Raw genomic sequence first — 27162 nt, 5'->3', positions numbered from 1 at the left:
TCAGTTTACTCAGTTGGTTTTTATATAAAGGTATTTTTTATTCTTCTCTTGATTTTTGTAATTCATATATCACCTCCATTTGGCCAAATTCTAGGAGGACCCCTCTGGGCCAATCTGGGTTTATACTATCGGTGCAGAAGATCGGGAGTTTTAAATTAATACCGAAAAGCAAACAGTGGAAGTGGAAAACCTCATTTTAAAATAGGTTGTAAATATTTACCAAAGAAAGTGGACTTATCACAGGTGAGAGATCTTCAGTTTCAAATACCAGTTTTCTTCCCTTTTCAGAAAGATCCTTCAATAGTTCATTTTCTGAATTAATTTTTCCCATAGTAGAATTTTCTTTAATATTTTCTAAGGATTTCTCCTTGTCAGGTGTTAATTCTTCAAGATAGGACGATAAGGATGACCTTCTCATTGATATGTGCTCTTCAGTAGATTCTTCTCTATGTTTCTCATAACCTTAACAAATTCCATAAACAGACTTTAAAATATTGGCTACAACATATAACATTAAATCAACCTTACACGTGTATTCTTCTCTCTGGCACAGCCCAGATCAGAAGCTTCTATTTTAGATGTATCATTGAAATCCCATTTTTGTTGTTGTTAAAATTAGTTAATTTCATGAACTAACGGTTGAAACTGATTGGATCCATGTCTGACCTACCCAAGTCCTTTTTTTCCAAATTTAAGATGTACTACAATCGATCCTCCAGCTTTAAAAATCATACCAAGGTAGATAAATCGTACCAAGTTATGACTAATCTAAAACAGAAGTGAAATTGCAAATTTGTGCTGGAAAGGGAGCAAACAGACATAGACACAAATTGCTGTATTCCCTGAAATGCTAAACTATGAGCAGTTCAAATGAGGAATCTACATCTGAAAAATAAAACTATAAAGTTGCCTTGTATTGTGCAGTACATTAGTCCCTGAAGCTCAGTACTCTGAAAACAAAAAGCTTTCCTACTTTCCAATAATTTTTTCATGAGAAATGCGGTGCTGCTGAGCTTTAGTCCTCTACAATGATGTTACAATGCACAATAAATTACAGTATTTTTAGGAAATGTTTCCCACAGTTTTTTTGCTATGGGCCATGATATATCTGAGAAAACACAATAAAACTTCCTTTTTATAACCCTGTAAATCCCTTAATTCAGGGTAGAGTCAGGGCAACTGGATGGAGCTGAGCATTTACTGGTCGGATGCCCTTCCTGATGCCACGTGGAGTTCACAGATTATTTTTTCTTTGCACCCTAGGAGGGAAACCACAGTTGCTACCTAGGATTGAACTCTCAACCTTCCGATTGGGAGGCAAGTACCTTCACCACTAGCCCACCACACCGCTCATCTGAGAGAATACAATGTCTTTTCTAAAACATTTAAAATATTTTTATTTTATCACAAGATAGAAATTGTAAAGGAAATCTAAGAAAAGACAAGATGTAGTTCATATGTTGGTTGCATTTGCTTTTCTGGGGCAACCTTGTGTAGCAAGAACATATTTTAAATCTACTTTTTAAAACTGGGCATCCTCAGCTCGTTTTTACAGGTTTTTTTGTGACTGAAATGAGTTCAGAAATGATATTTTTTGTGGGCTATGGAAGGATTTGAAGTGCTTCACAAAGGATTTTGGTGAGAACGTAACATTCCTCCTAGAAGCACTGACACCAATGAATCCTTCAGAAGGTTCAGCAAAGTTTCAAAAACTTTCCCCATATCATCTCCATATGCCTGGGCTTGCATAGCCACTTCACTTGGCCAGCAGTCTCAGCAGAAGTGCCTGTGCATGGACATGTGGACTATTAGAACCTGATAAAGCTTCCAAAGTGCCTCTGAACCTTTCTAAAAATACGGACATCTCAACTTTTTAAGGGCAGTTGGGTTCCAGCAACATGTCTTTGGGAAGTACTCCTTTAAATATTTTTTTTCAGCCTCAGTACTGAAAAGTGATTAGCAAGCCATTTTATTTTAGATGAAAACTATTAGAAGGTGACTTTTACAGCAGTAAAACAACACCGTCTGAAAATAAGTGTGGGTATTTCACTCAAACTGGACTTCACAATTGGACAAAGACCAGCATTAAACTGCCAATATTCAGCTTTGCCTTACCTAAAGTCCACCCAAAATGCGTTTGAGGAAAAAAAAACATGCTCATGGAAGTTATATCCAAATAATGTGGCTTATGTTTAAGAAGCAAATTGCTATAAGAAAATTTAGACTAAACCAACTCTAAGCTATAAATTAAAATAATATCCTTTCTTAATGCAAATCACACTGTTTTCTTTTTTTTAAAATGTGATTCCCAGGTGCAGGCATAAGATGTTCTTATTCCTGCACCCAGGAGTCACACTTTTTAAAAAGAAAAACAGTGTGATTTGCATTAAGAAAAGGATACTATTTTAGTTTATACTTTTGGGTCAGGCCTATTGGAAGTTCAGATAGATAGATAGATAGAGAGATAGATAGATAGATAGAGAGAGAGAGAGAGAGAGAGAGAGAGAGAGAGAGAGAGAGAGAGAAAAGTAGTGGTTATCCATAGCTTTATGGTTAATTGTAAATATACCTGATTGCATGAGCGGGCTCTTCTATGCGCTACAGACATTGCTAACTATTGTGATAAGGTATATTTATAGCTAAGCATAAGTCAAAGTGTCTGAACATAGTGCTGGAAAAATATTATAGCAAAATTGCTGGAGTTTACTAAGCTGACCAGATATACCTTATAGTTATCCAAAAATTGTTAACTGGTGAAAAATCTCAAGTACATAAATTTAAGTTAAGACTGTCCTACTAGAATTAAATGTAACAACAAAACATAAATCTTACATCTCATTATCTCAGAGAAAGGTGGACTCCCAGATGAAGGAGATGATGGTAATTCCATTTGTTTTTTTATCATGTCATCTTTTTCTTTAGTAGGTCTTTTTGGCTGATTTATCAATTTTCCTTTGACTGTCTCACTGGCAAGTGTATGTTGTTGTATCTCGGATTGATTAACAGCTCTAGATTTTGCTGTAATTTTATGTTCTGGCTAGAGATACAAAAACCTATCAGACACAGTTTCACTGCACACTAATTAAACTGTGCATTTTTGAAAGAAGCAAAATAGTATTTAAAATGTTATTTTTTAAAAAATCTAGTTTCCCTTAAACAAAATGGAAGCTCCAGGTAGAAACGCAAGTAAAACTTCCACTGTGCTAAAATCATGTTTCTACCCATTTTTTCTTCAGCTTACTTTCCTCCTTGGATGCTTGTAAGTCTTGTGTTTTCATTAGTCTTTTAAGGTACTAAAACTACTCACAAGCACTTGTAGACCTATCTTACCCAATAAGATATTTTTTCTCCAAACCATTACTTGTGATTTGTCTCATACTTGTTGATAAATTCAAAACACCAGTCTGTTTGCTTAGTGAATTTGCTTAATTTTATAATATCAAACGAGCTTCTCTCTCCCTTCTTTTGACCAGAATATTTCCAAGGTCTCTCCCAGCTCTGTTAGTCTATATTCTTTCCTTCACCTCATACAGTTTTGTTTCCCACCCTGTTTCTTTTGTCTTTATCATGGCAGTTTCCCTTTCTTCATATTTCATCTCTACTCTGATTTGTCTTTTCTATGCCAGCTGCAGCTCCTGTGTAACTCTCACCCTGCTTTGTGTTCGGGATAACAGTGGAGTCCATGATCTACATCCAGAATAACATAGTCATGACTTGCTGCCTGTGAAACATCAGCAACAGCATAGGCAAGGATACATGTAGTCCTTGACTTACGATCAGTCATTTAGTGACCTTTCGAAGTTACAATGAACTCTCCCACCCCCATGTACTTACAACCTGGTTGTGAAGTTCTGATAGTTGCCCCCCTTGCGGTCTCATGATCACATTTTGGGTGCTCGGCAACCAGCCTGCTTTTACAGCCGTTTGCAGCATCCTGTGTTATCTGACCATGATTTTTGCTGAAAGCTGGTGCTTATTTCCAGTTTTTGTCAAAAATGCCTCATAGCAAACCGTGATTGATTGTGGTGTTTGCTTAATGACTGTGAATTCACTTAATGACCATGGAGATTTGCTTAAGGACTGCTGCAAAAAAAATTAGTAGTAAAATTGGTCACATGATGACTTGCTTTACAACCATCGTGACTTATGACCACAATGGGCAAATCATAGGTCAAGGACTAACTGTACTATAGGAATCCTTGCTGCCATGGATTTTTCACTTAACTGGGGATTTTTTTCCCCCGTTGCAGTAATTGACAACAGCCCACACCATCCTATGTTTACAAGTCTCCTCCCAGGAAATCATAAAATTGCTCCCTTAAATATTTAAGGTCAGAGAATTCCCTGTATTTTCCAAGAATTATGCTGCTTAAATTGAATTCATATAAAGATGTTGGTTTTGATAACATTTTAAATGACATTGTAATTGAACTTATTAAAAGTAGCTGAGATAATGGTTTTGTTTTAAAAAATATTTAAAATTTATGTAAAACTTTTTTTTTCTTTGAATTAAGTGTACTGTTATTCCTCTTTGTTAAATACTATTCCATTCTTTTGAAAATCATATTGCAGGTAAAACAGAAACAGAAATAATGACTCCCTAAAATACAAATTCCAGGAACATATGCTTTTAGTAAAGGTACAATAAAATGCAAAGCTTACATATTCATTTGAAGTGTTCTTCTTATTCAAATATTCAGAAATTTCCTCTTCACTCTCTATCTCTGAACTTGAGAGTTCTTTGTAATATTTTTTGTCTCGTGCTGCTTTTCTGAGATTTTTTGATCTAGTTGGTAGTATTCTTTCCCCATCATCGTTATCATTCTGATTTTTAGAAATAGGTTCTTAAAAAATACTTTGCACACTGTGTTAATATTAAAGTTAGATCTTTTCCTAATTGTTCAGCATGTCTTATAGCTATTTACAAAGTAAAATTCAGTACAGAGATTGGCTTCAGAGACTCTATGTCAGAATTCCCTATCTGGATCTCTCTAGTGACATAATACTGTTATTATTACATCTCAACCAGACAAGCTGGCAGGAGGAGAATAGGAACACCTATAGAGGATGGTAGTTCAGAAAAGGCCATGTTAAGTACACTGGATGATCACATCTTGTTGGGAAATTTCAATGTCTTAATTCACCCCAAGAAGGGACAAACTGGTCAAAAATGGATTTTCAGTTAGGTATAACCTCATAAGAAATACAGTCATCCGTACAAGCTTAATACAATAAGCTTCAAATATTAATATACCACATTAAAAAACAAAAGACAATTCATCAAGGCAAGAATAGCACAGTAGAAAAAATGGTAGTTATTTTTCTTATGCTCAGGATAAAATAATATTTTTTTAACAGAAACTCTTCTCATTGAATAGCAGATTGAACAGACCATCTTAAAAAAATAATCTGATCATTTAACTCTTTCTGTGTGCAAAACAGACAGTTTCAATGCTTGTAAAAAAGAACAATTGAAAGAGTTACCTTATTACTTCTGCTTTTTGGGGGTGGAGATATTTCCCTCATCCCTGGTGATACAGAGAAATTATCTAAAAATTCAACATTAATGACAAAACAAGCCCAAGGTTAATTATATCCTACTACAATGATCAAAACAATTAGCATTCAATTTTCACTGCTTCTGATCATCTTAATAAAGAAATTACCAAGGCATTTTCAACATGATTTTAGAATTACACAATCAATCCACAATTACGTAAAGATGTTTAAACTGAACAATGGGGACAATGAGTTAATTAATACAGAACATTCCTGTCCCCGACAATCTAGAAATTATATGTAACATAGAGATGTGTGTGGACAAGAATATCAACTTGCTGTCAAGCAAAATCAAGCTTTTAATAGTGAGTGCCACACCAAGTGCACTAATCAAACAGGTGATAAGAAAATAGGGGAACTCAGGCACCACACAGATTATGTAGAAAGTAAACACGGGGTCAGTTATAAAGGACTCAAATGTCTATACACCAACGCACAGAGTATGTGAAATAAACAGGCTGAACTAGAAATGCAGGTAAATGAGGGCAAATATGATATTGTTGCCATTACGGAAACTTGGTGAGATGAAACCCACAAATGGAACACAGAGCTAGAGGGATTTAAGTTATTTAAAAGAAACACGCCAAATAAAAGAGGAGGTGGAGTTGCTCTCTATATAAGAAATAACTACATCTCTACAGAAATAGAGCATAACAATGATAAAAACTGTCTCAAATGAATTTGAGTCAAAATAAAAGGGGGGGGGAAATGACATTGCCACAGGTGTACACTATAGGCCACCCAACCAAACAGAGGAAATAGATGAAATTTTTGCTAGTTAGCTAGCAAAGGTATGTAGGAAGCACATCACAGTAGTAATGGGGGACTTAATTACTCTGACATCAACTGGGAGACAAACTCTGCACCACGTGGAAGATCAAACAGATTCCTGACAACAGATTTCTAGCAAGCTAGCTAGATGATAGGTAGGTAGGTAGGTAGGTAGGTAGGTAGGTAGGTAGGTAGGTAGGTAGATAGATAGATAGATAGATAGATAGATAGATAGATAGATAGATAGATAGATAGATAGATAGATAGATAGATAGATAGATAGATAGATAGATAGATTATGGATGGATGGGTGGATAGATAAATAGATAAACACTTTATTAAAATTGATCTCAGACTGAAGTTTACTTTCATTTTCTTGTAGATACAAGACTCTCCGGAAATTATTAGACAATCTCTAATATGGGATCAAGATATGGGATGGGGTGGGAATGGTAAGCAAGAAGATGCCCCTAGAAAAGTCAAACAATTCTGTACAGCAACCTTAACTGCTTGTCTCCTGTGCGGCTCTTAAACTAACTTCAGAAATTCCAGTCCAGATTACAGCGATTTGGCAACAGTGCCAAGTAGTACTCAATGTGGACTATGGCCACCTCAGTACTTGACTACTTGTTTCCCTGCTTCTTGTCCTTCACATATGCACATAACTTTTTCCTGTCGCTCAGATAAAAAACTGCAGAAATGTTGATTATCAATGCTGAAACAGTGAATAGTAAAAGTGAGGCCATGCCACACTTCCTGTATTTTCCTAGGGTAAGGAGTTTGAAAGATTTTCTTATTTAAAATAAATTAAAGCTTAAAAGTTTGCTTGATTTTGTGTGAATGTGTGTTCTTCCTGTGGCAAAAAGGAGGGCAGGCATTTTGGTGACTGTGGTTGGAGGGGAAGCTGGAAGCTGCAAAACGTTGCTCAAGGCCAACATGCAATCTTGGAGCCTCAAATTTCTAACTGTGCTTTCAGGACAAGCACTGGAGATGGAGAAAATGTTTTATGTATATGTAATATATTTTCATATTTTCTCAATGACATCAAATTAATTATTTGTTGGTAAATAAAATAACAAGAGGCAAAAATCAAGGGACATGTAAAATACACTTAAGATAAAATATTTTAAAATATTTTAGTGTTTTCTTATTGGAATGTAGTGTGCTAGAATGTAATTTAAGATATGCAAAGTGTGCTATACTAAGAAGCAAAGGTGTAGCCTCAGTATAGGAGTAGGGATGTTTTGGGTCATATACAGTACATACATATCTCTAGTTCTGTGCATCTGCAATAGTAGTGGAAGAACAAATAACAAAGTAGTATAAAAAAGTGTGCAAAAGAATTAGGAAGTATAGAAGAGTTTTTTAAATTTGAAAATCTGAAAAATAAGCTATATTTTAAAAGTACTTTTATGCTTCTAGGGAAAATGAAACATGTATTCTGATTAGTAATGGCAAGAAGAAATAAAATATCCAACTCCAGAAATTAATCAGAGCTGTTTTGTTCACAATAAACTAAAAATCTGAGAGACAGCAAAAACTTGCATTTTTCTCTGTATATATACTACAAATAAACAATTTAAGGCCAATCCTCATTGTGAATACCACTAAACTCAGCAGAACTTACTTCTGAATATGTATTTAGCAGGCAAATATAAAGCTACTCTATTTCCTTTCCGCCATGTCAAACAATTTCTAGGTCCATTTTTTTTATTAAAAATCCAACCAGAAATGGGTAATTGTAGAGAGATAACAATGTTTGACCTGTACCAAAAGCTAGTATTGTCAATTGTGTATGAGTGTATTGTGTAAGAATGAATACTAGTTGGATTGTATTCTACCTAGCAATCTCCTGTTGGGAAACTCGAGGGAGCATCCCTATCCAGATTCTGGAATTCATTTAAATACCAATATTTGAATTGACCTGAAGAGAACTGCATTTTAATTACAGAAAAATAATCTGATTTATAGACTTTGTAATAAATATACATCTTGCCTGGTTCCAGAGTTTTGGACTTCCTTGGTTTTCTGGCTCTGGTGTAGTTTATAAGCTGAGGTTTTGGCTTTCTATTTGATTCCCTTAACCAGCTAATATCTGTCTTCGTATCATCACCTCTATATTCGGTGTCTGTGTCACTGAAAAGATGCTTGTAATTTCTATTTGTCTTGCCCTATAGAACAAAAAGAAATCATTTCCTTTGAAAAATATGTATTTTTTGGTTTAAAAGAACTTTTATTCTTTTATAGAACTGCAAAATACTTGTTCTGATTAGATGTGGCAAGGAAACACCAGACCATTTTATCTACTAATATATTTTAGAAGCAATTACTGTATAGTTGAATGGTCTATTAAAATATTCTAACCTATCCCATACCATGCATATAAATGAAAATCTAGATCTCAATCTGCCAAATTCGAGTTGATGTATTTTCTCAAATGTCAAAGATACAAGTTCTTCAAAGACTTAAATAACTTCATTAGCATATTCTACTTGGAAACCAATGCAATCCTGTAAAAACCAGTATTAAGATCTTATTAAAGCACAATTCTACTAATTTAATTAACTGATTTGTCTAGTTGCTATCAAGGAAATGTAATACAGCACATCCCTGATATATAGTATTTTAAATTAAAGCAAGTAAAATTCAACTAAATAAAAATTTTCAAAAAATTAAAATTTCACATTGTAAAATTGTGGTATTTCTCTCCCCACACCACTTTCCTGCATAGCTGTCCATCTAGCAACAGCAACATATGATATAGCATTAAAAACACAATCCAACCAAACAATAATAAATATACATAATAGTAGCCAAGGAGAACTATTACTATAAACATCCTTGTATTTACAAAATACAACTTTTACTAAAATTATGTCCCTTTTAAAAAAATACCTTCCCTTCCTGCTTCTTTTGGGTTATACTTTTTGCTTCATTTTTCTGAGTCCTAAAACAAATAAAAAATATCTTATTGTAGTAATTAGAATGGAAATAAATACTTCATTTGGGTTAATTTTTTGTTTACTTGCATATGTGGAAAACAACCTCTTTCCATAGGTAAAGCACCTACACATATCTTCTAGAGATTTTTTTCCTCTATCATGCCAATATAAAATATGTATTTAAAATCTTTCAATCATCTAATTTTATTATAATAGTTCTTATTTACAAGTTTTTCTGCTGATAGAAGACATACTTACATTTTCTTTGGGAGTTCACGAGTAGCTTCTAAACTAGTAAGATGTAATTCCTGGACCTAAATAAAGAGCACAAGCATTATAGTTCCATTTGTCGCTGATTTTTCTGCCTATTTGTAAATATTTCTGTCAAGTAAACAATCATTCTTCCTATTTTTTTCAATGAAAATGGTATACATTTTTATAATTGTATATTTGTAATTTTTATGAAGACTATTTTACAAAAGATAATTGGTACTTATTTAAACTGACCTCAATATCACACATATGGCTTTAAAATCTTTATTTTCTTTACAAATACCATTTGTCTTTATTACTATATGAGCAGGACAATGCATAAGGTTTTAATACTGATTACGTTTTCAAAATAAATGTATCTTAGTGTGCCAGTAATTTCTAATGATGGGATACAAGAAACAATATCCTAAACTTAGGATGCAAGGATCAGCAAAGGCATTACAAGCAGTGCTGGACTTATGACTACAATTGGGATCAGAATTCCTATTGCAAAGCAAGGCAGTTGTTAAAGTGAGTCACGCTCATTTTTATATTTTTTGCCATGGTTGTTTAGGGAATCACGGAAGTTGTTAAGTGAATTATGTAGTTGTTAAGTGAATCCAGCTTCCCCCATTGAGTTTGTCTGTTGGAAGCTGGCTGAGAAAGTCGCAAATGGTGATTACGTGACTCCAGGAGGCTGCAACTATTGTAAATACATGCAAGTTGACAAGTGCCTAAATTTTGATCATATGACCGTGGAGATGGTGTGAGAGTCATAAGTGCAAGGAGACCAGTTGTAAGTCAATTTTTTCAGTGCTGTTGTAACTTTGAACTGTCGCTAAATGAATAAATGATAGTAAATTAAGGACCAATGATAAATTAAGGACTATCCGTACAGAAGATCTAGCTAGCCCAATTTCCTGCTCAGGGCTCCAGCATTCTGAAAAAAGGCTTTTGAAAAACAATGTTTTTTTTAACCTTGATAAGATGTGTGGATTTCAACTCTGCCATGCTAGCTGGGGAATTCTGGGTGTTGAGGTCCACACATCTTAAAGTTATCAAGGTTGAGAAACCCTTATCCAGCCTCTCCAGTAAAGATGAGTCCACTGAATGTTGATTTGTAAATCTGTAAGCTTGTGTTCTTAGCTTGCATACAACAGCATGAAGATGCTCAAGCAAAACTGGACTTGGCTAAGCTTGTGATAACATTGACCAAAACTAACCAGAAATATCCTTACCATTACTAAGGAAGACTGCGTATAACATGGAGATGACTAATTCTATTAACTTTGTCTATTCTTTTCTTCTTTTTTATTAAGAAATACCAGTAGTACAGTTGGGTAGCTACAGCAGAATACAATTTTAACATAAGCCAACAGAAGGATGAAACTGTTATAGAATCAAATTATATTTTGGAATGAATTAATAAGAAGCATAAATTCCAAATAATGAAAAGTCATGTTGTTGAAGAATTGTTGAAGAATATAGTTACTGACATATTATATACTATAATTTTCTTACTCCAAGCTTTATTGTAGGTTCATCAAATCCACTTAGATTAAAGTCATAGACATCATCCCTATCAAAAGAGATAAAACTTTGTTTAGTGTTTTATCTTTTCATCTCTCAAATGGCTAGATTTGTATTAGATTACTGTTTACTTACACATGTTGTTCATTAGTATTGTTATGTACTGTAGTTTTGAAATTTCCAGTTCTTCTATTCTGTCTTTTTTTCTAGGCATAAAAGAATAATTATACAAGTAGATTTATGACACATCAATACTACCCATTTTTCAAATTTAATGAAATGAATAAATAAGAGTATTCATTAAACAGATATATCCTGTCCTTATGTTCCAAGTAGGGCTAGTTTTAAAAAAGTAATCAACAAATGTCAGACAATTAGCAATTAAAATTAAGAAAAAAATATCCTGTCTCATTCAAAGCCTGCTTCAATAATTTTTTAAAATCATTATTTGTTAAATTTGTACCCTGTCCAACTCCCGACAACTCTGGGCAGTTCACATTTTAAAAAATAAGAATAAAACAATACAATTCAAAATAGTTTGAGGGTTCTGGCCAGAGGAAACAATGGGAACTCAAGATCAGCAACTATTTCCTTAACTTTCTCCTGAGGGCTACAAAAGTAGGTGGAATGTAAAATCTACACTGAAAATCACCTGTCACTGATCTTGCAGAAAATTTGACAAAGAGGATAATTTTTAAATATTTTTGAAAATATTACAATAAATTCCTACAATAGTCACCCACTGAAAAATCTATTTAAATTAGAACTTGTTCCTAGAAACCCCCTCCACCTCAAAAGGGAAAACAGAAAAAAATGGTTTTTTTTTAACAGTTTCTTTAAATAAAACCTCTGAATCGCTCAGCCAACCCATAAAGGGCAAAGGGAGCAGTTAAATCCTTTCACGTTCCCAATTGGCACATCTCCTCTTTGAGGTTTTCCTAATGCTTAGTTTTAAAACAAAAACATTCTTCTGGCAGCTTTTCTGTAAGAGTTAACACCTTACTTATTTAGCAACATCAAGTAACAGATTATGGTAACTGCAAAGCAATTATTGCTTTTTTTTTTGCTGATGTTTTTCCTTACACATAAAGGTGGCTCCTGGCTTTAAAAAAAAAACAGTCAATGAACTCTAAGTCATCCACAGCAAAGTTTTGTTTTGGCAGTCATTTAGCTGTGAGGAGTCCTTGTGTATCGAGTCATTGGTTTAACTGCTTTCCTCCCAGCTATGCATTATCTCATTCAGTCAAAGCTGGTGATGGCAAGCCTATGATAGGCATGTTACAGATGATACTCTATGTCAGTTTTGGTAATACACCAGACCCTCTAGAAGCCACGTGAGGGGGCCCTGCTAGGAGGACCTTCTGAGAGGCCTCTGGAGCCTCCCCAAAGCATGTGAGATCAGGGCATGCTTCCTGCTCTTTTCAGAAGTTGCAAGGCCACAGAAGAGCATTCTCCAAAGTTTGCAGATTTTGTGTGACCTGGAGCTGCCTCGGATAGACATTTTGAAAAAATATTTACAATTATGCAAGTATTTTATTTATTTAATAATAAATTTAAATAATTTAATGTAATATAAATCATTATTCTTTATTATGAATTGCTTTTTGTTTGTATGTGTGTGTGTGTGTGTGTGACATGCCAGCAAAGTCAAATTAGGCAATTTCTGAATTACAGAGTAATCCAGTAATAAAACATTACAGACCAGCCTATACCCAACCTTGGGAACTTTAAAATGTGTGGACTTCAACTCCCAGAATTTTTCAGCCAGCATTCACCAACCAGAATTCTGGAAGCTGAATCCATACATCTTAAAGATGCCAAGGTTGAGAAACACTGGCCTAGACATGATGATCAGTTCAGTTACAAAACCTGAAAAAAATGCTACTATATATTTCACACTTGAAACAAAAACCATTTATTTGGTGCAGAGTTCAAACGTATTTAATCTACTCTTGTTTATAAAATTAAATATCTAAAATCATTTTCTGGCATATTTGTAAAGAAAAAAAAACATACCTTATTATCGCTATCAATTTTATTTAAAGATGTCCTGTAAGAAAAATGGATGGAACACAGATCAGTCCCAAGCTGGAAATCTTCATTTGGAAATAAGGTTGTATTTAAATACTGCTCTTAAGTAATATAATTAAATGATTGAAACACAATGTGAAATACATTCCTCGAAATCATGTGACGGCGGGGGTTGCTGCAATGGTTGGAAGTGCAAGGACCAGTCATAAGTCACCATTTTCACTGCCATCATTTCGAACGGTCATTGAGAACTACCTGAACCATATTGCCATAAGCAATTTTCCAAAATATGTTTTCTACTGTATGTTATTGGTAGTAAAGATGTTGAGATCGCTTACTTTTATAGAATTAGTTACATATTGCATTTTATTACTTTCAGTATATTTTATCAGTATTTTCAGGTAGCAGAGAATGAAACAGCTCCACAATCTTTAAACTTCAAATTAATATAATTAACATTTCTTTAAAAAATTGTGACATTATTCATAAACAGAATAACTTTAACCTTATAACTATACTACTGTTATGTAAAAGAATCGTCTAATGGGTGACATGTAAATTTAATAAACAAAATAAATACATACAATGTAACTAATTTCACAAATGCAATATGAAAGGATGGGAAAAAAGATAGTTAATCACTAAAACGTTTGTTCCATTTCATGGTTATATTAGAAAATGTTTAAACAGATAAAAGATACACATAAGAAAATCTAAGACTGAAAATCAGGCTTGTCAGATGCTATATTTTTTCTATCCTGCTCTATGGAGCAGAGAGTTGATCTCTGACAGAAGGCCACCTGAAGAGACTAGAAGCATTTGAAATGTGGATTTACAGGCGGCTGTTACGTATAAAAACTGGGTTGACAAGATCAGAAATGAGGAGGTGATAAGCGGCCTGGGAAAGTCAAGGGAATCATCAAAACAATTAAAAAACAAAAATTAGAATATTTCGGACATGTGATGCGACACCCAGAAAAATACAGCATACTCCATTTAATCCTCCAGGGAAAGATTGAAGGCAAATGAGGTCCAGGCAGAAGAAGAACATTGTGGCTTCAAAATCTAAGGGACTGGTTTGGACAAAACTCAGCAGCATCTTTTCGTGCGGCTGCTGATAAAAACAGGATCGCCAACATGATTGCCAATGTCCGATAACGGATATGGCACAAGAAGAATAAGAATAAGAAAATATAGAAAACTACATTGAAAAGTAAAAGAGATAATGAAAAAATATTGCAAACTATTTACTTTTAACATATAATATCTATGTACATTTCAGTTACATAAAAATAATATATATATACAATACCTGCTATCCGAAAATGACTGCCACGGTTTTCCTGTATTTTTTACACCATTCTTCTCTTTATATCTTTTGCTGATTTTACTTATTAACATTTCTGCTGCTTCAATCACATCTTTTGATTTTGCTTTCTGAAAAAAAAGAAAGAAAGAAAATTAAATACTGTGGCATCCTTAGTGCTATCTGTTCTTCATTGTTTGCTAATTAGGGTTACCTAATGTATCAATAATATGAGAAATAGTTAATAAACTAAAAGCAATCACTATTTTGATTTACTATACAACTAGAAAAGCAATGCTGGAGTTATTTTACCTTTTCATAATTTATTGGATCAGTTTTTTTATTAGCAGTTTCAGGAGGTGATACATTCAATCTAGTATCATGATCATTCATTTCAGAGATTGATTTGGAATGCCTTGGATTTATTAGAGAACTATTATTCTTTTTGGTAGCAGGAAGTGATATTTCAGATGTATTGGAAACACTTTTTCTGCTTTTACTTTTTGGTCTTTTCTCATCCAAATGCTTAAAATTGGTTTGTGAGTCTGGTATTTTATTGGTTTTGCTGTGTTGATCCTCTACGAGTTCACCACTGAAACACTGTTTATGTCTTAGCTCAGAAGAAGTCATTTCAAATATTGAAGCGAAAGCTTTTTGCTTAGCAGCTCTGTCACTTAGGTTAGCAGCTAACAGAAAACAAAAACAAAAGTTTAAAATTAAATAAAGATAAACTACCATACTTATTCAAAAGGAAGTCAACTCAGAATTTAATGTTTTTACAAGCACAAAAATTACACACTTGTCAACTTAGGGCTGCCAACTCCAGGTAAAACCACTTCTAGGGATTTCCCCCAATCCCAAAATGTTTGCACATATTTCCCATTTTTACGCCTGTGTGTGTGTATTTAGATATTGGTTCTGAAGCCTCATTCTAAAGAGGGAAATTCTAGGACAAATTAATAAATATTAGTTGAATTAATGTTGTTGTTGTTAACTGCGAAGTCGTGTCCGACCCATCGCGACCCCATGGACAACGTTCTTCCAGGTCTTCCTGTCCTCTACCATCTTCTGGAGCCCATTTAAGCTCATGCCTGCTGCTTCAGTGACTCCATCCAGCCACCTCATTCTCTGTCGTCCCCTTCTTCTATTGCCCTCAATCTTTCCCAGCATTAGGCTCTTCTCCAATGAGTCTTTCCTTCTCATTAGGTGGCCAAAGTATTTGAGTTTCAACTTCAGGATCTGGCCTTCTAAAGAGCAGTCGGGGTTGATCTCTTCGTTGAATTAATAACTATTGTTTAAAATTAATTGCCTGTAAATAAGGCAATATTAGAAATGAATTGATCCTCTATCTGCACACCATTGTGTCTCTCATTCACAAGCCATACTTCCTCTTTTCAGAGGGAGGAGGAGGAGGAGATCCTGAGGTGTACCCTAAGTTATGGGTGCATGCAAACCAGTCACTTCTTCTCAATCCAACCTACCTCACAGGGATGTTAAGAAGGGAAAATAGGTCTTGTCCACATTTAGATGTTACGGTTGAGGTTAGGGAAAACAGGAAGGACAGGAAAGCTAAAGTGGAGAACAGAACTAGATGGAGAAATGGAGAAGAGACAAGGAAAAGAGACAAATGGGCCATAATGGGAAAGAGGGAGAAAGGAAACTTTTTCGTAATTGGCAGAAAGAATTAATTGTCCTATTGAGCAGATGGAATACATTCTTCTCTTATTAAATCATGCTGGTCTTATAACTTGGTTGCTGAAAGCTTGGATATTGAGATAAAACTTCCCTAGTCTGACTCTGGAGGAGAGGGGATGATGTCCTTTGCTTAAGTGTTGACTTTTAACTTTTTTATATTAGGCCTAAAGTGTTTGTCCTCTATATGATGAGGTTGCGTTTCAGCAATGATGCAGGAGAAAGGGAGAGGGAGAAACATGGACAATCATGGACACGATGGATAATCATATTAGAGTCCTCACTGACAATGAGACAAAAATGGCTACCCCTTTCAACAGCTGCCTGCCTTTTTCAAATATTTGCTCCTTTTCTGCTATTAGAAAACAACTAACACAAACCCACACACATATAAACACACACACACACACACACACAAAAACACACAGTTTAAGGGTAACTATTTTCTTTCTAAATATTTTCTTTGGATAAATAAAAAAAAACCTAATATAACCTTGACATTACTTTTTATATAAATAAGGACTTAACCTTGATATACTATACTTTCTGATGCAGTAATCTTTTGACATTGAGTTATTATTGTTTCAGGTATCCAGCACTTTGTTTTTTTCTGCGTTTTAATTTCAGCAATATAATTATCTGAAAGGCCAGGCAATCTGAAAAAAAAAGCACACATATTTTAGCAACTTCTTAATGATTTCACTTATGTGATTATTTCAAACATAAAATGCATTCTATTTAAGCAAAGTAGCCAAATTGTACAACCACTTGCAGCCTTTGGATACTTATATGTATCCAAATGTAGATCCCCATACAAAGGCACAGGAGGGGGTGAGTAAGAGTTATTTACAGTTTTCCAAAGTATACTGCAATGCCAATTCACATTTCTTGATATATTTTTTTAAAAAACAAAATTATAACCATCCTGAATACCAAGCTACTGTTCATCTTACTTCATTCAAATTACTGACGAATCAGTTCAACACTGATTTATATACAATGTTGCTTTTCCGCATTTTGTAAATATTCTAAAACTCAACCTTCCTTACAACCATCCTAACAGTATGCTATCAAGAGTAATGATTTTTTTTTAAAAAAAATCAACAGACAAATGAATAGAGATACACGTGTACAGACACCTGGATTCTGTGCATGTTTTTGGACAAAAGAAGGTTAGAATATTTTTGTTTCTTTTGTTTTGGAGGAAGTGAAAAAAGCTATAGTATTCTCAGTGCCCTTTAAGTTAGACAAGTAGTGAACATGACACTCTGCAGGTCTGAAGTGGAGACCATCGGCATTGATTGGCTTGCATTCTTGGTGTTCAACTATTATCCAGCTTGAGCTGAGCAATGATTGGCTGAAAGTGCTATCTGCAAAAACATGGCATTCAGGGATGCAAATATAAAGATAACCATGGCCAGTGCTTTTTTTCTAAAAAAAAAAAAAGGTGCCAGAACTCACATACGTCGTACAACCTGCCTTGCCTACCCTACAAGGTTCCATCCAAAAAAGGTGCCGGAACTCCGTTCTGGGCGTTCTATGAGAAAAAAAAGCCCTGACCATGGCAAACATTGATCCTTTGCATCAAGACATGATGGAAAAACAATCATAACAATAATAATTGCTTATTTGTGAAGGAGACCCACAAGTACTAAAATCAAGCACTAAAAGCTTTCCAAATGGTAGCAGAGTTGATACTAATCTGACTCAGGTGGAACATTTTGGCAAAGGGGTGGCAACAGAAAAGCCAGGCCCTCATGGTCCCTGCTTATTGGAGGAACAGAAACTGCTATATTGGATAAGCAGAAACTGCTGTAATAAGTTGGTCCTGAAAGTCTCCAGGTTCAAAATCTGGTGTTCAGAGTTCAATATAGGTGGTCCTCATCTTACAACCACAATTGAGCCCAAAATTTCTGTTGCTTAATGAAACAGTTGTTAAATGAGTTTTGCCCCATTTTACGACCCGAATCACTGCAGTTGTTAAGTTAGTAGCACCATTGCTAAGTGAATCTGGCTTCCCCATTGACTTTGCTTGTTAGAAGGTCAGAAAAGGTGATCACATGACCTTGGGGCACAGTAACTGTCATATGAGTCAGTTGCCAGGCATCTAAATGTTGATCACATGACCATGGAGATGCTGTAATTGTCATAAGTATGAAAAATGGGCATAAGTCACTTTTTCAATGCCCTTGTAACTTTGATCTGTCACTAACGAACTAATCTTTACATCATAATTATATATTAATGTACTTTCTCTAAGACAAGAAATAAAGAATGATAAAAAGTTGGCAAATATTATTTTCTGGTCCTATACAGATACAACCCCTCCTTTCTAATGTCTATGTAGATACTTGTTGAGAAATCAGAAGTAAGATCAAAGATAACTAGTTGTATTCCTGAAGCATACATGCAGAAAATCTCTATCAACATCAAATTAAAGCAGACTGTATTGCTCAAATTAGGTATATTAGCATATATATTTCTTAGCTATAATTATTTGTAGTACTTACAATGATTTGTCACTTTTGCATATTGGTGGTTGGGAATCAGGAACAATATCACTTAATTCATCTATGTGAAACATACATATTAAATTAGACATGAAAGGCAATCCTAATGAAGATTTTCTACACCAACATGAAAACTATTTTAAACCATGTCTACTGAAATATGTTGAGCAATTTACCTAATTTTTGCTTTCCATTAATATCTACATCTTCCTCACTGTGGATCATATTTTTCATTTTCTCAGCTGGAACTTCCTATATGTATACATAATAAATCACAAATATTATTAAGATCCATGTTTATTTATATTATTTTCTACGCCAATTAGCTCAAGCACAAGATGCAAACACCATATCCCGGATTAAAAGTGAATTCAATATTTTCTAATATTTCACACATATCTTCGACACTGTTATAAAACTATTTTCCCAAGCAACTTTGCCATCCTCTTATGTCTACTTGCCAATCAATTTGTTGGAAGATTAAGCTGTCCTCTATTTTTTTTTCCTATATAAGGCTTGCTCTTTCTCTTGCAATTATTCTACTTCACTTTTGTTTCTTTCACTTCTTCTCTTTTTTTTAATGATTATTTTTTCCTGAGATCCACTTTACCAAACTGGATAGTTATAAAAAATGTTGTGCTTCAAAAACAGAATTTTTCAACTGCCTTGTATACTTCATTAATTCTCAATTTTAAAAAAGCTTACTATTTGGGGGAATGTGTAGCTTTTAACCAAACTTTGGAGGTTAGAAAAGAACCATGTAGTTTTCAGATTGAAATCTGCTGTAGAAATCTAAAAGTTACCTTCTCAATGGAATTATTCCTGTTAAGAGCCTTGGTTGCAGAAAGTAGAGGTGCACAATTAGCTTCCCGGACAGCCTTCATTGCTCTTGTCTCAGGTACTGAGAAAACATCATTTCTTTCCACTAAGCTCGTCATCTGAAGAGGGGTTTTAATCTTCCCTTTTCGTGGAGTTGCTGAGAAGGAACCCACAGTTCATTTCTTTTAATGCAACCTGTAGTGTTTTATGCCATTTCCACGAAAATTACAATAAACGAATTCACTGTTTCATGGAAGAGAATTGCTCAAGGCATCCTTCAGATTTACAGTGAATTAACCAATGTTCATCACCCTGAGATCCTGCCTCATACAAGATTCTGATAAACCAAAAGCTACAAGTCAGTGGAAGCTAAGATGGGTTAAGTTAAGATACTGCACCCAACAGAGGAAGGGTATAAAACAGTCTGTATATAAACAAACTGCACTCTAGATGTTTGCATTAAAACATAGGGTATTGCTCTTTCCCAGAATCCATCATTGCTAGTAATTTGGGCATTATCGTAAGAAAAATCCAGAGTAGAATTGCTTCCACAGAACTTGATTTCTACAAATGCTGCTTGATGAGTTTCCTAAACTGTGATTTTCTTTTGTCTCTTGTTGGCTGTGTGTCATTTAGGAACTTCCCTGCCTGCTCCCTTTATCTGGAGTAAGGCAATGCATGAATCCGAATGGCTGGGATGTTTTCACAACCTCCAGTGCTTATCCAGAATTCTGTTTCCATAGCACGCAGGAGAAAATATTCCCTTTTAGGGATTATGGAACTCCCTAAATTCATACTATTTCCAAGGAGGCTCAGTTCTCTATTTCTTTATCAGAACCCACACACATTAGTCTCCTGTTACATATAAAAATGTAACAGTCTAGGGCTGGAGAAGGAAGACAGTAAAATGATTCATCTCAGCCTATCAGGTAAGTGTTTTTAGGTTATTTGGTTTCCACTGAATAATGGGAACATAATCTATCAACTCACTAGTAGTACTACTTATGATACTCGTGCTAATAGCTTTATGTACAGGGAATCATAGAGTAAAACAAAATTACAAAATTTGAAGTGATTTTATGAGGCCATCTTGACCAACTTACAAACTCACTAACATCATTTCTAGAGGCTAATGATAGCTGTTGACCCATGATGACAGAGGAACATTTTCTAAAAATAACAAAATACATTAGAAACATACTGAATGAAGGCACAATACTATATGCCATTTTACTTACAAGTATTAATTAAGGAAAATGGACTCTGCACAGAAAACCTGGAAGTGGATGACAAAATCATTGATGCCTCAGACATTTTCCTTTTACCAGGGGTGGTCTTGAAATAAAATGAGAAGTATAATTTAACCTAGCATTCATACATTTAATTGAAGATGACAAAACAAGAATTCTTCTTTTCTATTTAAAAGCTCAAACTACCTTGGTTTGACCGGTTTGGAAGTCCATCTCAATTGTTTTTTTACTTGGATTTATCTCTGCCTGAGGACACTGATGTTGAGAGCAGAAACTATTTTTTTCTTCCTGTGATTTACATTCTTTCTCTTTCAAAGGTGATATCTGACTTTCTGGTACAAGAACCTAGTCATTTTAAATATGAAAAAACCCATTATTACTATGCTTTCAAATACAACTAAACTCCAGCTAGCAATGAGGACATTTATATGACAAGGTAGTCGGGCTTTTTTAGATCTTTCGAAACCCTAGCCCTGACCCATAATATATTAAGGATACTAATTAGTGATTCCCTTACTCTGGTTATTGCATGCAATACATTCCCCCCCCCCCCACGGTACTGACAATTGTCTGAATTTTTTTACATCAGAAAACTATGGGGTGATTGACTGGTCAACTGTTTGACTTATTGACCAGTAGATGGCAGCAAAGAGAGAGGAAGGGAGGTAAGTGGGCTACATAAACCACCCATCAGCTTGCGTGATACCGCCTCTCCTTTTATTCCAGTGGTGGCGAACCTATGGCACGCGTGCCAGAGGCGGCACTCAGACCCCTCTCTGTGGGCACGCGCACTGCCGCTGCCAGCAGCTTGCGCACGTCCATTAGGCCGCCACCACCACCCGAAGCGGCAGCCCCACCCAGCACAAAGGAGGCGAAGCGGCCAGCTAGCAAGCTTGAGTAGAGGTGGTAGAGCACGCCCACACCCAGCAAGCCAAAGGCCACCTCGAGCAGGGAAAGCCGGATCCCCATCAGCACCATGGCCCCCCATTCCCAGCTAGGATTGCGTGCCTCCCTCCATCTATGCTGGGCTTCCTGCCCACTGTCCCATCCACCAGAGACCCCCCTGGATCTCTCCCAACCCTGCCCGGCTCTCACAAGCATCCCCCCCGTGAGCAACATCACGGTGGCCATGCCCACCCCAGCCATGCCCACGCAGTCTGCCGTGACAACTGGAGCCATGCCCACTCAGTGGGCCACACTCTCATGCCCCCCCCGAGGGCACCACAATGCTGATGCAGCCCTGGCACTTTATGATAAATAAGTGGGTTTTGGGTTGTGGTTTGGGCACTCGGTCTCTAAAAGGTTCGCCATCACTGTTTTATTCTAACAAAGCTGCAAATGCAATATGTTCATTTTTAAACAAAATTCCCCATTAATTTCATATGACATTATTATAATAATGCTTAGAAATATTATGGTTCAGATTAAATCAGCCTATAATTTCTAATTGTTAAAAATTAATTTCACGGTTCTAACAGAGAGATCCTATATATTAGGATCCAATTATTTGCTGAATAGGGGCGGGATTAATTTTCTAAATAAAAGGGAGGTTTTTATGAAAGGCACATTGACAAAAAAAATAATAAAATCTACTGTATACCATCTGTAGCTTCAAAATTTGCATTTCCTGTGTATTGCCCAGGTTAAACACATGTATTAAATATTTATCATTGTAACTGGAAAATTTACCTGTGATCCACTTTCATCAAAAACTACATGCACCGTTGTTTTTGCAACTGACCCAGTATTCTTCCTTGTAAACCCCTAAAGCAATAAATAGGCAAAAAAAGAAAGGTGTTACATAAAAAGTTCATATTTTTTCTAGTTTAGTTTACTTTTATTTACATTACATATCATATTATGATAAAAATGTGATGCATTAGTTTTGTTGCTTTTTCTTTCACTTGGGAAACAAATCCTCCAGATTGCAAACAGTTACAAAATATTTTTTCAGTTCTTTCATTTTATCTTACTTGAAAATAACACTGCAAATTCAATATTTTTTTTAAACAACTGGATGTGAAGAGTGTGTGCATGTACACATGTATGCACACCTTTAAGTCAGTGTCGACTCCTGTCAACTACCTGGACAAATCCCTGCAATTTTTTTGACAGATTTCAGAAGTGAAATTTAGATTATCCAACTGGCTTTGTGCCTAAGGCAGGACTAAAACTCACAATCTTTCAGTTTGTAGTCTGATGCTTTAAACAGAACACCAAACTGGCTCTGTAAAAAATGTGAGCAGGTGTGTATCTCATTCCTTCCTTATTTTATGGTTGTTGTTATTATTCTGACAATAACTGCTGGAATTATGCTATCTTTAACTGCGTAGATACAGACAAGTATAAGCAGCTAGAAATATAATAGTAAACAGTGGTTAGTAATTTTTATTCAAGAAGAGAAAAAGAAAAAGATGTTACCTGACATTTTGTAGCATCATAAACTTTTCTTATTGCATCCATAATTTCCAATGCAGAATCGAAATGTAAGGTTATTTTCTCACCTTCCTGGGCACCAACAGACATTGAGTTGTTTAGATGTACCATTAACATTTTCTCTTTTTCTTTTTCTACACAGAAATGAAACATATTCTTTATTATTAAATAGTTGTTTATTTGGAAGTAACATACTTGCTTTGCAAACATTGAAAAAAATACACCAATGAAATAGTAAAAGTTTTTCTGAAATAGAAATAGCAATTCTGAATATCATACTTATCCTTAACATTTTGAATAAGAAAAGCATTAAAATCTCAAGTACCTTCAATTAAGTAGGTCCTAACATCTTCTTCTGGTATGCACACAGTTTCCCACTGTTGACCCTAGAAGTTAAATTTATGAAAAAAGTAAAGAAGTGTGATATTGTTTACTGTTATAGATTACAGCTGAAGATTTGGTGTAGTATTTCCAAAATATAGTTCTGCAGGATGCCAACTGTTTGTCAGTATTTTGTGTTAATGATATTAACTTTTATCTCTGATACAGGTTTTCTTTTCCAACAGATCAAAATTGGAATATGGATTTGATAATAACTTTGCCAAAGTAGGATATATTTTTTATGTACACACAATATTACAGCTTGAAATAATAGCAGCTATAAAACTCTTCTTCATCCCTCTTTTGTGTTCCCAGACAATATGACACTTAGATGAGCAGACAGTTGCTGTTGAAAAGGAACATATGTTTTGCCTGTGAATCAAGGGCTTTTTCCTATTATGAGCAGTAAGTATTAAGATGGATTTAAACAGCTAAGTAGATTTATCATAACAGCCTGGCAGTATGTGAGATCATATTAAATAGTCACTAGTAACTGCTCTGGAATGTCAATAGAGTGAAAAAAAGGTTTTCCAAACTTAACATTTAGCATTTAGGATGAAGAAAAATAACTCGTTTGAAGACTATCTAGATCCCATTGTCAGCAATATGGACTCTGTGGTTTAGGAGGACTTTAATAACTTTAATAATAGCCAAACTAAGCAGAAAACTCAGAGGCATCAAGACCACCTTAGAATGTATTTGTCTGCAAAATTTATTCTAATGTCCACTCCATCCTTACAAAGATTCATTCTATCCTTAAAAGTTAAGTCTGAGCAGCCAATTATCTTTTCATGACTCTGGGCTAAGTATTAGATTAGTCTTTCAGTTTTTCTTGCCCAATTATGAAAAAGTTTAGGATTTATACAACAGTTACCAATAGGACTAAACTTGTTTTATTTTGTCGAAGTAGTATGTGTACTTTTAGGGTGACATAGAGGGTAGGTCCTTAGTAATCGTTATCTTGAATCTAGTATTGACAACCCGACCATTCTTCTAACGATCTATTACCTTACGGATTCGTTATCGTTACCTTTCCCTGACTAGAAGTACAGGGGGAGCATACATGTATAAGATATTATAAAGCTTAATGGTTATTTAATTTGAAAGAAAGTACGCATCTGCAAAAAAAAACCCACTGAGAAATGGGTTGATATTCTTTACCATCTATACTTTAAAAACCCTGGATTCTTTTTTATATTTTAAAGATGATCATACTAAAATATAACTGGTAAGATGCAATATGGATGGATGGATGGATGGATGGATGGATGGAAGGAAGGAAGGAAGGAAGGAAGGAAGGAAGGAAGGAAGGAAGGAAGGAAGGAAGGAAGGAAGGAGCTTTTTTAACATTGACTTCCACAACAAACTATTCTGATTCTGATAACTAAAAAGGTTGTTACAATCTAAAAAAAGTTTGATTCAATAAAGAAAACTTAACCTACTTCATCATCTGCAGCAACATAGAAGGATATACTTTTACTACCAACATTAAAGTCAATCCAACATTCTTCAAGGTTTTCATCTGCTGGCATCTGTAGCTATAATAGAATCAGATTTTTTTTAAAATTATCATTGTAACTCTCTATATGCAAACCTTTTATAAGATTTTGCAATGTTCTCATATTAATAATTATGGGTTATTATGCCAAGGGTAAATGTATTTATTCTTCTTGTGGAACAGCTTCAGCGTTTTATTTTAGTATTTAAACTTCCGTTTTCAATTATGTTTGAAAATAGGAGTTGTAATTTAATATTGGTTTCAAACTCTAGTTAAAGCACAAGGCCAGGACATAAAGCATAAACCAAAAGCACAAAGGCGTGGACTTAAAAGGAGGTGAGAAAGAGGATATCGAGTTAATCGCCATTCTCAGTTTAGCTAAGTAGCTAATTTCTATCCTAAAATAACTTATGTCTGAGCAGGCCCTCTATGCTGTGCTGATGTCTGCATTCAAATGACTAGTTCTGATATTAGTTTAAGAACATTCTGTTCCCATTTCTAAATCAAAACTCTTTGAATTATTACCAGTCAAATGCAAAATTCCTGAATTCAAATAAAGCATCATTATTTTTCAAATAATATATTGTATACATAGTCAAAAGAAAAGAACTTACCTCATGTTTATCCAGGGCAGCTGATAAACAAGGATAAGTAAATACCCTGAAAGAGAGTACAGTATTTTCATAATAAAAGTAGTTTAATTGCTTCTTTCTTCATCTCTACTTAGAAAAATAGAATTTCCAATTCCCATCACCCTTTTCTTTGGGGAAAAAAGTTTAAACATACACTTCTGATAAAATCACACATGATTTTCCCTCCATAAGATATATGGAATTACTACTTATTATGTAATTGGTTTTATCCCAGCTTTTGCCATACAATAGGATACACTCTCAAAACACTGGTAAGATAAAATTTATAGGATGCACTAATTATGTTTCATTAACAGCTAATGCTACATCTAGATTGCTGATGTTGGCAAACATGAATAACAACTTCAAAAGAATGGTCTTGTGACTATTTTTTCAACTTATGAAAAGCCATACTTGGAGTATATTCTGTAATTAGAAATCTACATGTGGTTAATGTTATGCATACCTTCTTTTGTCTCCAAGCATGCCATTAACTTGGTTAAGGAACTTCCTGCAGTCCTGTTTAAAAAGAAAAGTAGTATAAGTCCTTTGACAATTTTCCTATTTTGAAAGAACCAGTATTTGAATATGACTTACTGTTTCAAATTCAGAATCTTTAATTTGTTTAAATGCACTGCTGACAAAATCCATTGGAAACCACTGGATTGCCAGCTCTCTTCTTTGTTTTTCTGATGTCATTCTGCATAATGCTTCAGTAATGGCAACTTGAAGATCATAGTCTATAATATATATGATAGGAATATTACCATAAAGCCTTTTGATAGTGATTAAATATTACTGCCTGCAGTAATATTTAAATTAAGTGTGTGTGTGTGTGTGTGTGTGTACACATACAAACAATACATAGAATTTGTTGCATATATTTGAAGTACTCAGACTGTTATTCATAGTATGAATATACTTGTGGACAGGTTTCTTAGCACTCACAAGAATCTCTGCCATCCTATTTGAATTTTTAAAAGGATCCTTTTCTTCTAACGAAATGGGAAGCTGGCTTGTAGGCCAGCACTACTTGGATTTTCAAGAAAGCTTCAAGGTCTACATAAATCTCAGAGATATTCCTACAAAATAAAAATGGTGGCTGGCTACTCCTCAGTTCATTTGAAAGTATCCCTACCTCTTAGGAAAAAGAAAAACCATCTTATGAAATGGTCCACCCCCTGCTCTTAAAATTCAAAACCTAATCTCTTTGAACCCTCTGACTTAAGTTGAAGGTAGGTGCTGGATTTAAATGATATATAATGTAGTCAAAATAAAGGAACTAAAGAATAAAATTGATAGGCAAATAAGTAAACCAATGAATTAAGAACGCTGATGTATTAATGATTGGGTGGAATATAATGAACGAAACAATGGCTCCACTGTGAAAGTTCGGTATCACTGGTCCTATGAAAAAGATTGTTTCCGTGTGTGGCATGGAAGCTATAGAAAACTTCTAAAATACATACACTTAGCATTAAGCAGCTCTGGATAACATTAATACGTATGTTGAAATTATAATCTGTGCTTACCCCCAGCATCCAAAATTCTTT

The 27162-nt window shown here is 34.7% G+C and overlaps 1 protein-coding gene across 1 annotated transcript in view; it reads right to left on the bottom strand.

The window, feature by feature from the left end:
- Window positions 1-26572, bottom strand: part of SYCP2 (synaptonemal complex protein 2) — a 36479-nt gene extending 9907 nt beyond the window's left edge. Inside the window, exons 1-25 of the mRNA XM_015825751.1 lie at window positions 26503-26572; window positions 26207-26349; window positions 26076-26128; window positions 25592-25637; window positions 24922-25017; window positions 23424-23484; window positions 23084-23232; window positions 22352-22426; window positions 20651-20747; window positions 19397-19569; window positions 18770-18845; window positions 18594-18654; window positions 16627-16739; window positions 14704-15077; window positions 14398-14522; window positions 13071-13104; window positions 11190-11260; window positions 11046-11103; window positions 9531-9586; window positions 9226-9277; window positions 8327-8501; window positions 5485-5549; window positions 4663-4824; window positions 2833-3037; window positions 221-462 (exon numbers count right to left, since the gene is read on the bottom strand). Of these exons, the coding sequence (XP_015681237.1) occupies window positions 221-462; window positions 2833-3037; window positions 4663-4824; window positions 5485-5549; window positions 8327-8501; window positions 9226-9277; window positions 9531-9586; window positions 11046-11103; window positions 11190-11260; window positions 13071-13104; window positions 14398-14522; window positions 14704-15077; window positions 16627-16739; window positions 18594-18654; window positions 18770-18845; window positions 19397-19569; window positions 20651-20747; window positions 22352-22426; window positions 23084-23232; window positions 23424-23484; window positions 24922-25017; window positions 25592-25637; window positions 26076-26128; window positions 26207-26349; window positions 26503-26572 (2832 nt within the window). The remainder of the gene's footprint in view (window positions 1-220; window positions 463-2832; window positions 3038-4662; window positions 4825-5484; window positions 5550-8326; window positions 8502-9225; window positions 9278-9530; window positions 9587-11045; window positions 11104-11189; window positions 11261-13070; window positions 13105-14397; window positions 14523-14703; window positions 15078-16626; window positions 16740-18593; window positions 18655-18769; window positions 18846-19396; window positions 19570-20650; window positions 20748-22351; window positions 22427-23083; window positions 23233-23423; window positions 23485-24921; window positions 25018-25591; window positions 25638-26075; window positions 26129-26206; window positions 26350-26502) is intronic.
- Window positions 26573-27162: the final 590 nt, after the last annotated feature.

This window comes from Protobothrops mucrosquamatus, unplaced genomic scaffold (assembly GCF_001527695.2).
Source record: "Protobothrops mucrosquamatus isolate PMUCROS unplaced genomic scaffold, P.Mucros_1.0 scaffold2789, whole genome shotgun sequence".
Classification (NCBI taxonomy): domain Eukaryota; kingdom Metazoa; phylum Chordata; class Lepidosauria; order Squamata; family Viperidae; genus Protobothrops; species Protobothrops mucrosquamatus.
The sequence above is the reverse complement of the archived record's forward strand: the minus strand, read 5'-3'. Positions and strand labels throughout refer to the sequence as shown.